Genomic DNA, 16,641 nt, shown 5'->3' on the forward strand with positions numbered 1-16,641 from the left:
TTGAAATTGAATTCAGACAAGACAGAGGTCCTCCTGGTAAGTCGGAAGGCCGAACAGGGTATAGGGTTACAGCCTGTGCTGGATGGGGTCACACTCCCCCTGAAGGAGCAGGTGCGCAGTGTGGGGGTGATCCTAGACTCATCGTTGAGCCTGGAACCCCAGGTCTCAGCGGTGGCTAGGGGAGCCTTCGCACAGTTAAAACTTGTGCACCAGCTGCGGCTGTACCTTGGGAAGCTGGACTTGGTCGCAGTGGTCCACGCTCTTGTTACATCCCGTTTAGACTACTGCAACGCACTTTACATGAGGCTGCCTTTGAAGACTGCTCAGAAGCTTCAATTAGTCCAACAGGAGGCTGCCAGGGTAATAACTGGAGCGGCGTTCAGGGAGCATACTACTCCTCTGTTACGCCAGCTCCACTGGCTGCTGATTAGCTACTGAGCACAATTTAAGGTGCTGGCTTTAGCCTATAAAGCTCTAAACGGTTCCGGCCCAGCTTATCTGTCTGAATGTGTCTCCCGCTGCGACCCACCTCGACGCTTAAGATAATCAGATGAGGCCCTGCTCGCAGTCCCATCAGCCTCACAGGTGTGGCTGGCGTGGACAAGAGACAGGGCCTTTTCAGTAGTGGCTCCCCGCCTATGGAACGCCCTCCCCAGTGAAGTCAGGCAGACTCCCTCCCTCCTATCCTGTATTTTAGAATGTGTTTATGAATGTTTGATGTAAGCTAATAATTTTTAATCTGATTTATAGTGTATTGTACAATTTTTATATGTGTGTTTTATTGTAAGCCGCCCTGAGTCCCCTGTTGGGTGAGAAGGGCAGGATATAAATGTTGTAATAAATAAATAAATAAAGTACTAGTTGAAGTTTCCAAGCCGTCTTCAAAGGCAGTCCCACATAGAGTGCATTGCAGTAGTCCAATACACTATGACTTCTGATTGTTTTGGGCTCTAAACGGGCTTCGTTCCACTTTAGATAAAGTTGAGGAATTGCCCAGAATTTATTTAATACTACAGAGTATCCTGGAGCTTCAGGGAAGTGTGGACAGCTGGATCGGATTGGACTTGGACAGTCCCCTATCCAGACAGAAACTCCTGACAATGATCAGTGCAGTTGTTTTCAACTCATTCAGAATTGATAGGAAAATTGCATAAAACCTGAAGCATTCATATCAAAATGGAAACGAGAAAATTGTTATTCGTCTGGGGAGGCCCTGCTCTCGGTCCCACCACCTTCGCAAGTGTGGTTGGTGAGGACAAGAGATAGGGCCTTCTCAGTGGTGGCCCCTCGGTTGTGGAACACCCAAGTGATGTCAGGTCAGCCCCCTCCCTCCTGGCTTTCAGAAAGAAAGTTAAAATCTGGCTTTGTGAGCAGACCTTCAAGAAGTAGTTGTGCAATAAGTTTACTTGAAATCATGCAATTGACTCTGGATCGGCCTTAGACCTTGTTTTTGGACAATCTTAACATTGGATTGTATTTAAATATGTTTTTATGTATGCTTATTTTAATCTTAATGTAACTTTTTTTTAATATTTTATTTATGAATTAGACATGTACACAAGATTATAAGAAGCAGAAGAAACAAAAACAGAAACAAAAAAAACAAAAAAAAAACAAACAAACAAAAAAAAAAACACTGAAACAAAAACAAACCCAAAACCCGGTCCACTTCCAGCTCATCTGCATTGCTTGGTACATTATCTTGTTAATGTTTAATATTTTGCAGCAAGCTACCGTTTGCCCCAGATGTCTAGGAATTCCTGGAATCCTGAAAACAGGAGTCACAAAAGTTCTATGTTGCTTCCTGCTAAGTATTGTCTAAGTTTGTTCCAGTCGGTCCGTTTTTTTGGCGAAATGTTCTGTGATACCTTTTGTGTCAATAAATCCATGTTTTTAATATCAATTAACTTCAGCAACCATTGTTCTGTTGAGGGTATTTCTTGCGTCTTCCAAACTTTGGCAATACATATCCTGGCTGCTGTTACCATATATAAGAAAAGTTTTTCCATGTTGGCATCCATTTGAAAATCCACCATACCCAGTAAGAAATATTCTGGTTTTGTATATAATTTAATTTGCAGTATTTTCTCCATTTCTTTTTTTATTTCCTGCCAGTACTTTTTTATTTTTCTGCATCCCCACCACATATGCATGAAGTCTCCATTGTGTTTCTGGCATTTCCAACATTTCCCATCTCCTTTACCTTTACTGAACTTCGCAAGCCTCTCCGGAGTGAGGTACCATCTATAAAAAACTTTGAACCAATTCTCCCTCAATTCCGTTGCATATATAAGTTTTTGGTTCTTCCTCCATATCTCCTCCCACTCTGAGAACATGATCGTATGTCCAATCTCTCTAGCCCATTTAGTCATTACCGTTTTTACCTGCACATCTTCTGTGTCCCAAACTAATAATTGTTGGTATAATATTTTTGTCGTTTTAGTGTCTATTTTTTGTAGTCTGTCCCAACATGTTTCCTTTAGTTCCAAGCCTGATCTCTTATCCTCTTGGAAGATTCCCTTTATTTGCCAATAGTTTAACCAAGTCATTGAGGGGTCCATTCCCTTAATCTCTTCATATGACTTAAGACAAACCTCCTGATTTTCTACTTTTACTATTTGCCTATATGTTAACCATATTTCCCTTGGCAATTCTCTCATATGATCTGCTTCGAGAGGGGAGCACCACATTGGTATCTTTTTATAGAATCTTCTTTTGTATTTATCCCAGGTTCCTATGAGTGCTGCTCTTAAAAAATGGTTTCTAAAATTTCTTTCTTTACTGGATTTCTCTCGGCACAAATAGCTGTGCCACCCTTTCCTTAGGTCCTGACCTTCTAAAGCTAGTGTTTTCCTTTTAGATAGGGTGGTCCAATCCTTAACCCAGGTCAAGGCAGCTGCGTCATAATATAGTTGAAAATCAGGTAAGCCCATCCCCCCTCTCTTAACATCATCCTTTAACTGTTTAAACCCTATTCTGGCTTTTTTGCCCTCCCATATGAATTTCTGTATATCCCTATGCCATTCTGCTATGGTCTTTTTTGTTTTTAGAATTGGTAAATTTTGGAAAAGAAAGTTTACTTCAGGTAGTATCTTCATTTTCACTATTGCTATCTTCCCAAGAAGTGAAAGCTGGAGGAATCTCCATTTCTTCATTTTTTCTTTTATCTCCCTCCATTTCCTCTCATAATTGTTTTTATATAGATGAGCATTGCTTTCGGTTAGTTCTATCCCTAGGTATTTAATTTTCCTGACAACTTCAATGCCTGTGACCCTTTGCAGTTTGTCTTTTTTTATGTGTGACATGTTTTTTGTTAATATTTTAGTTTTTCCTCTGTTTATTTTCAGTCCTGCTACTTCTCCGAAGTTCTGAATTACCTTCCACCATTTTTCGAATTGGTCAATTGGGTCTTCAATTAGACATACCAAATCATCTGCGTATGCACGCGTTTTATAGCTATATTTCTTTAGTTGGAGGCCTTTTAATTCTTTGTTGTTCCTTATCGCATTCAAAAGGACCTCTATTGTCAGAATGAATAAAGACGGGGATAAGGGGCATCCCTGCCTTGTCCCTTTGTTTATATTTATAGTGTTGGATATCTGGCCATTTGTGATAACCCTCGCCGTTTGCTGAGAGTATATTGCTTTAATAGCGTTCGAAAAATAAAATCCTACGTCCATTTCCCTTAAGATTTCAACCATACAAAACCAATTGACGTTGTCGAACGCCTTTTCGGCGTCTAGAAAAAGGAAGGCTATCTCCTTCTGTCTGTTCTTTTCATAATATTCTATGGCATTTAGGATATTCCTAATGTTCTCTCTCATTTGCCTGCCGGGGAGGAAACCGGATTGATCCTCTTCTATTCTTGCCTTTAATACCTCTTTTAACCTTTCTGCTAGGATACTGGCAAAGATTTTGTAGTCCGCATTTAAAAGCGATATAGGCCTATAGTTCTTAACCTGTGTGTTGTCGGCCTTGTCTTTTGGTATTACTACAATATTAGCGCTAGTCCATGTTTGCGGAACTTTCCCTCCTTCCAGTATTCTGTTCATAACTTTCTGTAGGGGTGAGATGAGTATCTCCTGGAATATTTTATAGTATGACATTGAGAACCCTTCGGGACCTGGTGCTTTATTTGAGGGGAGTTTCTTAATTGCTCTGCTTATTTCTTCTTCCTTGATCTTCCTATTTAGAATTTCTCTTTGCATTTCCGAAATTTTGGGAATGTCCTGCCTCCCTATATATTGCGTTACTTTTTCTTCGGCGATTGTGTCCTTTTTATACAATTTCTCATAAAAAGCGGTGAATTGTTGGCCTATTTCTTTATAGCTATAGTATGTTTTCCCATCTTCCTGTATTTTATTAATATATTGTGCTTGTTTCTTTTTGTTTATTTTCCTCGCCAACCACCTCCCAACCTTGTTCGCGTTTTCGAAATGATGCTGTCTTGCGTATCTTAGCTTCTTTCCCATTTCCTCAACCTGAAGTGTCTCTAGTTGTTTTTTGTGAATTTCGAGATTAAGCTGGGTTTTCTTATCCTTGGGATTTCCTTTGAGTGTTTTCTCCAATCTTGCTATCTCCCCTTCTATCTTCTGGAATTCTAATCTCCAAGACCTTTTCTTCCTAGCACTTTGTTGTATTATCTGGCCTCTCATATAAGCTTTGCTGGCGTCCCAAATAAATTCTATTGCTGTGTCTTCCTCCTTGTTGAGATTGAAATATTCTGTCAGCAATTTCCTATATCTGTCCTGATCCTCTTGATCTTTTAACAATGATTCGTTTAGTCTCCATCTGTATTCTCCGCTTCTCGTATCCTCCTTATCTAATGTAATCTCCAAGGGAGCATGGTCCGAGTTTAGTCTTGGTAGTATATTACATTTAGTTATTCTGTTTGCTATTGATTTATTACCCCATATCATGTCAATTCGGGTCCAGGTCAAATGTCTGTTAGACAGGAATGTATAATCCCTTGCACTTCCGTGTAGGTGTCTCCATATGTCCAGCAAGTTTAGATCTTCTTTCATTTTAAAGAAATATCTGGGTAATACACCACCCTTGATGCTTTTAGACTTCTCTGCTGAGTTGGATTTATCTAGTGCTGCATTGAGCACCCCATTGAAGTCCCCTATTATTATGAGGTCCTCGTATTCTTGTTCTATTATTTTTTGATAGAGTCTTTCTACAAATTTTAGTTTACACCCATTTGGCGCATATATGTTGCATATCAGGAGTATCCTGTTATGCACTTCTACCGTGACGCCTAGTATTCTGCCCTCATGATCTTTGAAGGCTATTTTTGAAGGCAGCTTCTCATTTACGTAGGTCACAACCCCTTTTTTCTTCTCGGGCCCAGATGAATAATACGTCTTTCCCAGTTTATCGTATACTAGGTGTGACACGTGCTTGTGTGTTATGTGAGTTTCTTGGAGACATGCTATGTCGTATTTGCCTTTTTTTATTTGTTGCCAGACTTTATTTCTTTTACAAGGCGAGTTAAAACCATTTATATTGTTAGAATACAGTTTAAGCCTCCGCGCCATCGTTCTTGTTTGCCTCCTCCTCCCTAACCTTATCCCATTTTCCCAGATCCATCAGATCCAATAAGTCTTCGGGCGATCTTTCTCTGAGTCTTTTTTTCAATCTGGACCATTCTCCATCTTCTCCTTGAGTCCTGTCCTCTTTTAATTCCACTCCTTCTTTCTCTTTCCGTAGCTGTTCCCTCTTACTATTCTCCTGTGATCCTGTGTTTAGGTATTTCTCATAGAAGGCGTGTGCTTTGGGTTCACTTGTTATCCAATGTTTATTTCCCTCCCAGGTAATCATCACTCCCTCCCTCCTTTCCCATTTGAATCTTATATTTCTTCTCTTCAGCTCGTCTGTCAGGAAGAAGTATTTACGCCTCTTATCTAAGACAGACATAGGGAGTTCTTTAAGAATGGCAATTTTGTTTCCTTTAAAATATGATGGAACTTTGGCATTACCTTTGAGGACCTCGTCCCTCAGGCTTTTCTTACTGAAGTGGATCACAATGTCCCTTGGCGTGTTAAATTTTCTTGAATGGTTCGAATGAATTCTATAAATTCTGTCTAAATTCCCTTCCACCGTTTCTCTGGTTCTCTGGGTAATATTTGTTATGATTTCTACAACTTGGTCTTTTAAATTTTCATCTTCGGCCTCCTGTAAGTTACGGAATCTTAACTGGAATTCCTTTTCTTTTGTCTCAAGTATCTCTTGTTGAATTTTGATTGCACTTATTGTTTTTTCTATTTCGCCTAAATCTCTTCTTGTTCTGTCTTGATCGGTTTTAATTATTTTATTTTCTTTAGATCTTTCCTTATTATCCTGTTTAATAAGTTCTATGTCCTCTTTTATCAGTCTGATTTCCTCTTTAACTAGTGTTTGGATTTCCTCTTTTATTTCCTCTTTCATACCTTTCATCTCATCCCTAATCTGGGTGTATTGTTTGTCTTGCTTTTCCTGAATCTTAATCACCTCTGTTTGTAATTTCAGAATCTCTAACATTACATCTTTAATACTGTAATCGTCTGGTAACGAATCTTTCCTAGCTGTTCCTCGTTTCTCCTTATCTTTATCCATCTTCGCCTTGGATGAATTCATCTCAATCTTATTGCTTATTGCTTTAGTCTAGTCTGGTCTGCGAGTCACCCGTATTATTTATTTGTTTATTTAATTTCTGCCCCCTTTGCTTGGACCCTATTCCAGTTGCAAGTAATCTAGAAACTGGTACTGTAGGTGCTGTCTAAATACACCCTGGGACTGTGCTGTCAAGTCGGGTCGGGCTAACTGGAAGCTGTGGGAGTAGTAGATGGGATAGCCAATTACATCCTATAAATCAATTCTGACGCTGACACTACCTATAAAACAATTCTAACACTAACGCATCTGTGAGTGGTTGTCGACCCCAGACTATAGCAGCCGAAACGGAGACAGATTAGAGGAAAAAAGAAAAAAAGAGAAAAAAAAGAAAAGGAAAAACAACCATATATCTACAAGTATGAGTTAAGTGTAAATATATAAGTAGAGTCTGTTAAGCGTTATGAAGCCAACCTTTATGGGGCCGGCAGGATAGTCCTCTTTCTTAATCTTCTTCAGAAAAGCAGCTGAGGTTCCTCAGAAAAGCCGCTTAGATCCTCTTCTTCCAATCCTTGGACGGGCTGGCCTTGGTTGCTTTGTGAAAACCTGTTTAGGCAATCCTCGTCCCGCTCTCCATTTGACCGCTCCTGGGGACACTATGGTGGTCCCGACTCAATTGTATTTTGTATTTTGTCTCACTGTTGAGCGCGCCGCGTCACCGCGCGGCACTGCGTCGTCGCGCCGTACGTCCCTACGGCGTGCGTCGCTTGCGTCGCTTGCGTCGCGTGCGTGCTGCCCCCGCTCGTCTCTCCTCCTGGTCCTCGCCTGATCGCCGCAACCGTCGCCTCTCGCCCTCCCCCAACCGGCCGTGTTCCCACCGGGGCTCCTCCGGAGGAGTCCCTCCAATCTCACTGGGTAGTGTGGTCTTCTCTGTCTCTGTCTTAAGAGTGTATTGAAGTCTTTAGGGTGTTCTAATATTGTTTTATATTATTGTTCTTCTTGCGCCATGCATTCCTCTTCCTTTCCTTTCTCCAAGGACCGAGAGTACTCTCTCTCCTTCCTTCTCCTAGACTTCTCTCTCGCTTCTTAGTGCCGCGGTCTATCTTTTGCAATGTAGGCTCGCTTCGCTTCTATGTATACATTTCTTCCCTCTCTCTTCTTAAGTTTTAAAATAGTGACGGCGTTCTAGCCTAGCCTCGGCTAGGAAACCTCAACCTCGCTCTGCCCACCAAGGACTTTTCCCGTACTGGGACTGGTACAGTTTCCCCTAGTTGTCTGGGAAAGTCCAATGGTTTTGCAACTCACCGGTATCTTGCCACTGGTGAGTGGGAGCCACGGCTCTACCTGAGCTCTCGGAGAGGTCAGAACGCTGAGGAACCTCAGCGTTCTGCTGCGTCCGCCATTAACGCCACTACCTGATCGCTTCTCGGCCTTTTGGCTAAGATCAAGTGTTAATGTAACTTTTTATGTTTTATGTTGTAGGCACTATGTAGTGCCGTTTGTAAGCCGCCTTGAGTCCCCCCAGGAGTTGAGAAAGGCGGGATATAAATATGGTAAATAAATAAATAAATAAATATACAGATTGAGCATCCCTTCTTCAAAATGCTTGGGACCAGAACTACTTTGAATTTTTGTTTGGTTTTGGAATAGCTGGAGATGGGACGTAAGTCTAAACATGACATTTATTTATGCTTCACATACATATTATACATGTAGCCTGGAGGTGATTTTATAGAATATCTGTAATAAATTTGTGTACAATGAGCCATCAGAAAAGCAAAAATGTTACTATCTCTACTACCCCTGTGGATGATTTTGGAATATCTCAGAATTCTGGGTGCTTAAACTGTACTCCAAATACAATGTACATTTTGCCTCCTAAAATGGAAGCACTATGCTCCTATTATTAAGAAAGCCAGGGAAACTTGTTACCGATAAAAGCTCTGTTTGTAACAAAATGCAAATTGTGCATTCCATCTCCCAGATGTAGAACCTTTTCAGATTAAAGCCAGTCAAAACTGCTTTTCTCATTACATTCTGGCTGTCCGGACAATTTGAATTTGTTTATTGCATTCAAGGGTGCTCTACTGCTACTCTTATTAGAAAAATTAATAAACTGTGGCATTACTTGTTTACTGCACAGAAACTAAATGAAAGTGGGGCTAATTAGTCATTAGCATTGTATGCAGGGAAGGGAGTTATTACAAACATAAGTGAAATTTTAATTGAAGAAGAAATTACGGATTCAGAAGACAACAATCTCACTTACTTCATATGCCTTAATTAGGGATTCTTACAAAAGCAAGCCTATAAAATCAGTCTCTGCTCATGGTTTCATATGCAAATACTATTTTCAAGAAATATGTATATAAATAGCATTCTCAAACTAAAAATGTCCTTCTGTTCAATTTTAGTAACCAAGCACCAGGCAACCTGTGTTCAATTCTTTGGAAATGAATAGAGCTTGGGCAGCATTTCCATATCCATGCCACTGTTTTTTTGGGTTTTTTCCTAAGCAGTCTGAATTTTGCATAGTTGTAAGACGGGGTGGGGAAAAAAGAGCAGACTGTGAATACATCAAGTTTGTACATTATTTGTGGCCCTTCATGCACTGTATAACACTCCCATAGGTTCTAAATGCTTTTCTTCAAAATAATTTTTGATCTCAAAATTGAAAAAAAGAGGATAAAAGTACTCGCAAACACAGTTGTTTATTTGCCTCCTTCCCCAACCTTTCTGGCCTTCACAAACCTCCAGACTGGTTACCTGTTTCAACTTTTGTAAATCACCCTGAGTAAGAAAATGCAATGGCAAGAACAAAGAAGTAGAGGTACAGTGAGGTCCACTATGAAACTGTCCCCAGCCCTGGTCTGCTTGTGAAAGAGATTTATTTTATTGGCACAATGTAATGCTAATTAATACAATGTTAGATTACTTTAAAATGTTATACTTTTTATCATATGCAGGACTTTATAGTATACATCCAAGCTCCAGAAATGCAACTATGCAACTATTTAACAATGTATTCTGAAATGTAAATTCTTTCTAAAACAAGCCACTATAGAATAACTCCAAAATGTGGCAATTATAGTAATGGTCAGAATAAAAACGGAATATAAATCAAATCAATAATTAATTAAACAATCCTCTTTTAAAAACGTTGGTCAAACATATTATTAAAAAGAGACCACGTAGGTGAAATCTGGAACAATACCCAAAGCCACACAATTAATTGGTTAGTTCAAATCAATATAGTATGTCAGATTCAAGAGCTTCAAATCAATATGTTGAATTTAGGAGCTTCTTGGTCATTGCTTCTATAGGTTGCTACAACCTAATATGACAATGACAGCCACAAGTCATTAACTTGAATAATCAACCTGTCAGTGTAAATGTAGCATTCATACAACTCTTCCAGCTATAGACCTGTAGTCTCTGGGCCTTCACTGTTTGCTCACAACATTTAGATATAATGAACAGGGCTACAGTCCATGAAAAAGACTGTATATAAATTGACAAAGTTTTAAAGAAACAACCACTCTTGTTTTGCTTTGTAACTTACACCTATTCAAATGTGTGTTCTATTTTCAATCTATACTGAACTGTGCATTAGAAACGGAGCTTGGCAAAGTTACTTGATTAAAAAAAAAAAAGATTATTCGCAAAATTCCAGGAAATAATGAAACTCATGTTGAACATGATGGATAAAGGATTGCAAAAGTCATGGTCCTAAAAAGGAACTTTTCCAAGCTGTCTAACCCTCTTAAGCAGCCCTAGACATTCTGTCTCTTGGCCCAGACTTCGTGAAAACAAAGCAGAAAATGTGTGTCCTAAGTTCTGCGTGATTATCCTATTCTTACTCATGTGTAACCTCTGCAATTTCTTTCTTTAGATAACTTTATCTTTCTTTTAGCCTTTAGAGTTCCCTGCCTACTCTAAACCCCAAGACTTGTTCCAAACCCTCACAGGTCCTCTATGTCAATGGTTCCCATCCTTTGGTCCTCCAGTTGGTTTGGATTTCAACTCCCAGAAATCCCAGCCAGCTGACCAGCTGTTAGGAATTGTGGGATCTGAAGTCCAAAATACCTGGAGGACCAAAGGTTGGGAACATTTCAGTTTTAATATATATGTTTACTTCATTTGCATTTTTTTTTACTGCAATGATCTTTCTTAGCATATAGCTTTCCATTTAAAAGTTTCTTATTTTAATTAAAGTATATCTCGTTTCTCCTCACCTGGGGATCAATGATAGCTTACAATATAAATGAAAAACGTATAATTAAAAACCTGTTAAGAACATGTTTAAATAAACTATTGTTTGCTGTCAATCTGGCGTTGATCAATGATGCCTCTAAGAATGAGAGATCCCCAGAGAGTTATTAAAAGCCCCTCTAAAACCTTGTAAACTTAAGGTTGTGCCTTCCTTTGAATCAATCCATTTGTAATGTAGTCTTCCTATTTTCTTACTGTCTTCCACTTAACAAAACATAATAATCCTTTCCAATGGGTCAAGTCATGTCAAGATGAATCCAAAATACAATAGCCTAATTTAAATATTTTGACAACTAGGGTTAGTTTGCGTTAGGGCATGTTTGTTTGTCTTTTCGGTTATTCACAGTATACACAGATGGCACACAAGAAATAGGGTTCCAAAGAAGAAATGCCTTCACAACTATTGAATTCTGAGAAAAAAACATACACAGATCCCAAGGCAAAATTGGAGGGCAGAAATTTAGATCTATTTAGCTCTGCTTCTGGTTACTTTTTTTGGCTTAGATTTAGTGGCCACAAGATAAATTTTTGATAACATTCAAGGCATGCCATAATCCCCATTCTTAGAAGCTGCATTATCTACTCTAATAATATGCAATAGGTGGCCAAACAGACTGCCCATTCTGTGGATGACTGCTTTTCTAGTCAGGAAAGAGAACAAACTGCCCTCACTCAAAAGTCTTCAGTATGGTCAGTTCATAGTTGGAGAGACTGCAGTACTCTTGTAGAAATCTGATCAGTTTTTTCAAAATCAGTACACTTGAAGTATTGTTATTTTCTTTTTCAATTCATTCTGCTTCAGGAGTCCCAATTACACTAAATGCAGCAAAAACTTTCAGTTTTTGTTACTCTGAATACAAGAGTCTCACTTATCCAAGCCTCGTTTATCCAAGCTTCTGGATTATCCAAGCCATTTTTGTAGTCAATGTTTTCAATATATTGTGATATTTTGGCGCTAAATTAGTAAATACAGTAATTACAACATAACAATACTGCGTATTGAACTACATTTTCTGTCAAATTTGTTGTATAACATGATGTTTTGGTGCTTCATTTGTAAAATCATAACCTAATTTGATGTTTAGTAGGCTTTTCCTTAATCCCTCCTTATAATCCAAGATATTCGCTTATCCAAGCTTCTGCCAGCCCGTTTAGCTTGGATAAGTGAGACTCTACCGTACCTTCTTCCAAAAAAGGAAAATGTTGTTTCTACAAATGGAAGAATGTTCATAAAGACTGGCGATGTATAATTTGCACTGGTAGCTGTACATCCATTTGGGAAACATCTAGTTAGATTTATGCCCCATTACATCAAAAGAGGCAACACTTTTTATAACACATAGTAGTCATGGGCGATTTCAACTATCCTGATATCTGCTGGAAAACAAACTCGGTCAAGAGTACAAAGTCAAACAAATTCCTTGCTTGCCTTGCAGACAATTTTATGGTCCAGAAGGTAAAAGAGGCAACAAGGGGATCGGCTACTCTTGATCTCATCCTAACAAACGCGGAAGACCAGATCAATGCAGTTGAAGCGGTCAGATCCTTAGGGGCAAGCAACCATGTGCTCCTGCAGTTTGCGATACAAAGGAAGGCCGAAACAAGAAAAGTCAAACCCGCATTCTGGACTTTAGGAGAGCTGACTTCCAAAAAATGAAGAAAATACTGAGCAGCATTCCATGGACGCCAATACTAAAAGACAAGGGAGTCAAAGATGGATGGGAGTTTTTCAAAAGTGAAATACTCAAGGCGCAAATGCAAACAGTGCCAACAAAGAATAAAAATAAGACAAGTGCAAAGAAGCCAGAATGGATGTCCAAAGAACTTCTAACTGGTCTAAAACTCAAGAAAGACATGCACAAGAAATGGAAAAAGGGAGAAATCACCAAAGAATTCAAACGAATAGCCAACTCCTGTAGGGAAAAGGTTCGCAAGGCTAAAGCGCAAAACGAGCTCAGGCTTGCCAGAAACATTAAAAACAACAAAAAGGGCTTTTTTGCTTACGTTGGTAGGAAAAGGAAGAACAAGGAGGCAATAGGGCCTCTGCGAGGAGAAGATGGGGAAATTCTGACAGGGGATAGGGAAAAGGCAGAACTACTGAATGCCTTCTTTGCCTCAGTCTTCTCACAAAAAGAAAGCCAGCCTCAACCTCAGCAACATGGTGTGGATGAAGGATTGGGCGAAATCCAACCCCAAATACGGAAAGAAGTCATCCAGGAATACCTGGCCGCTCTAAATGAATTTAAGTCTCCAGGGCCGGATCAACTACACCCAAGAGTATTGAAGGAACTAGCGGAAGTTATTTCTGAACCACTAGCAATCATCTTTGAGAGCTCTTGGAGAACGGGAGAAGTCCCAGAAGATTGGAGGAGGGCGAATGTGGTCCCTATCTTCAAGAAGGGAAAAAAGGATGACCCAAACAATTACAGTCCGGTTAGCCTCACGTCGATACCAGGCAAGATTCTTGAAAAGACCATTAAGGAGGTGGTCTGCAAACACTTAGAAACAAATGCGGTCATTGCTAACAGTCAACACGGATTTACCAGAAACAAATCATGCCAGACTAATCTGATCTCTTTTTTCGATAGAGTTACAAGCTGGGTAGATGCGGGGAATGCTGTGGATGTAGCCTACCTGGATTTCAGTAAGGCCTTCGACAAAGTCCCCCACGACCTTCTGGCAAACAAACTAGTAAAATGTGGGCTAGACAAAACTATGGTTAGGTGGATCTGTAATTGGCTAAGCAAAGGAACTCAAAGGGTGCTCACCAATGTGTTGTCTTCATCTTGGAAAGAAGTCACGAGTGGAGTGCCGCAGGGTTCTGTTCAACATCTTTATTAACAACTTAGACAAGGGTTAGAAGGCACGATCATCAAGTTTGCAGATGGCACCAAACTGAGAGGGATAGCTAACACTCCAGAAGACAGGAGTAGAATTCAAAACGATATTGACAGATTAGAGAGATGGGCCGAAACTAACAAAATGAAGTTCAACAGAAACAAATGCAAGATACTTCACTTAGGCAGAAAAAATGAAATGCAAAGATACAGAATGGGGGAAGCCTGGCTCGACAGCAGTACGTGTGAAAAAGACCTTCGAGTCCTCGTGGACAAGTTAAGCATGAGCCAACAATGTGATGTGGCAGCGAAAAAAGCCAATGGGATTTTGGGTATAGCGTCTAGATTCAGGGAAGTCATGCTACCCCTCTATTCTGCCTTGGTCAGGCCACACCTGGAATACTGTGTCCAACTCTGAGCACCGCAGTTGAAGGGAGATGTTGACAAGCTGGAAAGCATCCAGAGGAGGGCAACTAAAATGATCAAGGGTCTGGCGAACAAGCCCTATAAGGAGCGGCTTAAAGAGCTGGGTATGTTTAGCCTGCAGAAGAGAAGGCTGAGAGGAGACATGATAGCCATGTACAAATATGTAAGGGGAAGTCATAGGGAGGAGGGAGCAAGCTTGTTTGCTGCTGCCCTGCAAACTAGGACGCAGAACAATGGTTTCAAACTACAGGAAAGGAGATTCCACCTGAACATCAGGAAGAACTTCCTCACTCTGAGAATTGTTTGGCAGTGGAACTCTCTCCCGGACAGTGGTGGAGGCTCCTTCTATGGAGGCTTTTAAGCAGAGACTGGATGGCCATCTGTCGGGGTGCTTTGAATGAGATTTTCCTGCTTCTTGCAGGGGGTTGGACTGGACGGCCCGTGAGGTCTCTTCCAACTCTACGATTCTATGAAAATGTTTATTCCATATTGGCAGTAATGTGATGCTCTTCTAATACTTCTCAATTCATCAATTACCTTGCTGTTATAAACAATCCTGGGGAAGAATCAGAGGCTCAAGAAACAAGAAAGACTGTGTGCTGTGTGCAGAACAGGAAATGAAAACAGAAGCAAGGGAACTACAGGTATTGACTTTATTGGCCGAGAAGGCAACTGATAAGAATGCTCAGGAGAGAGGGGAGCAAAGAGAATTTTCTAAAAAAACTCAAAACTTTATGCCTGAAGCATTTGTAACATTAGCTGGCTTCATAAATTATACTCAGCTAAATCAGCTATTCTCAATAGAATAGATCCATTGAAAGAACATGTCTTGTTAAATTACCACTGTAGCAAGTCTCAGTGATTCAGTTTTATTTATTCAGTGGGTCTAATTTGGGTCAACCTAACAATCTGATTTATTGTGGTCTGCTTTTTTCTCAGATCTCTGTAACATCATGCCTTGTGATCTCATCCATTGCTTTGTTTTTACTTTGTTTGCCAACTCTCAGGCAGGTGTCTCCAAATGTGTTTGTAAAAAGCCTTAAACACAATGGAGTTCAGCTATTAACTGAGGCCTCCCAGGCCTATACTGAGATAAATATAAAAGTGTATCAACAAGACACTGTGATGTTATCATGGTCTGAAGATAACTTTACAGCATACCACAATTTAATCAGGAGAGTCTTCTTAAATGTAAACTAGTTCCCTAGGATGAATAACAGAAAACATACCCTGTGTAAACCAAGTGGTATTGCAGTATATGTGCAAGTAAACAACTCCTTTTCTTTGTAATATAGTGAGAAAATATTTTGAACTCAAGCACCTCCACCAATGCTCTTGTACTTCCAGAAAATCCATTCAATAAAAGCTACCCCAAGAATTGCAGACTTTAAATACCAAAAGCTAGGTGAAATCTGGCTACTCAACAGAACTTTTCGTAGCTTCCTTAAAGAAGCCACAATATCAAAAACAGCATGTTTGGGGGAGAACAATTTGTGTTCACCAAGATGTTATTTGGACTACACTTCCCATTAACCAGTTAGTATAAATAATGGTGGGGGTTCCTGGTAACTGCAGTCCAATACCATGGAGAGGGTACACATTTTAGCTCCTTCTTTAGAATTTTAATAAATTTACCATCAACTTCATGTCTGTGCTGAACAAAGATAAGAATAAACTGAATCCATAGATTTTGATTCCTAAAGTTTCCCCTTTTTCCAGTTTTTCTACATCTGATTGTATTAAGATTTTGACATTTCCCCCAATTATCATTATGTCACCATATGCATAATATAATGCTGTTTATTTATATCAAAGTAAATTGTTGCTCAATATAATGTATTCCATAATAAGTATTACAAAAATTTAGTACTGCAATCATAGGAAGTGATCCCAATCTGCAACCATTTGGGAGAGGACTGTTCTGATGATATCAATGTAATTTGCTAGTAAGCAGTAAGCGTAAGATTAAGTTGTTATGCTTGTGCATTCTATTGTTTGAATTATTTCTTTTGTAAAAGTTAGCCAAGATGACTGACATTTTAAAACAATAATTTGATACTTTACCAAATAAAAAGGGCATTATTTCCACTGAAAATCATTTTAGTGTTGGGGGTTTGCTGCAATCCCATGAAGTTAATTGGGCAGATATAAAGCAGAAGGTTTAAACCAATGAATTACACACAGGGCTTAATTTTCATCCACAACCATCATTGAAATGTAGTCTTTATAGCGAACAGTATTAGTTTCTGGGTCTACAGCAGCGGAGAGCATTTCCTCCATTTCTTCCTGTGTAAAAGGCTCACCTGCGGCAGAAACAACAATACTTAAAATGTTCAGATCTTTTCCCTATTTTAGTATCTCAAGATTTCTTTGTTAATTTCCACCCATATTTGTGGATTAAAATTACATCAAACATGGTAAAACACAGACTTTACATGGTAAAACACAGACTGAGAAAAATGCACCATTTCCCTAGATTCCTGCAATTTTCCTGCCTTCCCATCGTAAGATC

General features: G+C 39.6%; 1 protein-coding gene across 3 annotated transcripts in view; it reads right to left on the reverse strand.

The window, feature by feature from the left end:
- Positions 1–16,641, reverse strand: part of efcab2 (EF-hand calcium binding domain 2) — a 50,251-nt gene that overhangs the window by 21,798 nt on the left and 11,812 nt on the right. The window contains exon 7 of one of the 3 annotated variants that reach the window (XM_062974723.1): positions 9,466–16,432. The exons of the other annotated variants lie outside the window; for them this stretch is intronic. Within the exon in view, the coding sequence (XP_062830793.1) occupies positions 16,317–16,432 (116 nt within the window). The 3' untranslated portion in view covers positions 9,466–16,316. Of the gene's footprint in view, positions 1–9,465; positions 16,433–16,641 lie in introns of those variants that run through there. 3 annotated transcript variants of the gene reach the window in all.

Source organism: Anolis carolinensis, chromosome 1, assembly GCF_035594765.1.
Source record: "Anolis carolinensis isolate JA03-04 chromosome 1, rAnoCar3.1.pri, whole genome shotgun sequence".
NCBI lineage: Eukaryota > Metazoa > Chordata > Lepidosauria > Squamata > Dactyloidae > Anolis > Anolis carolinensis.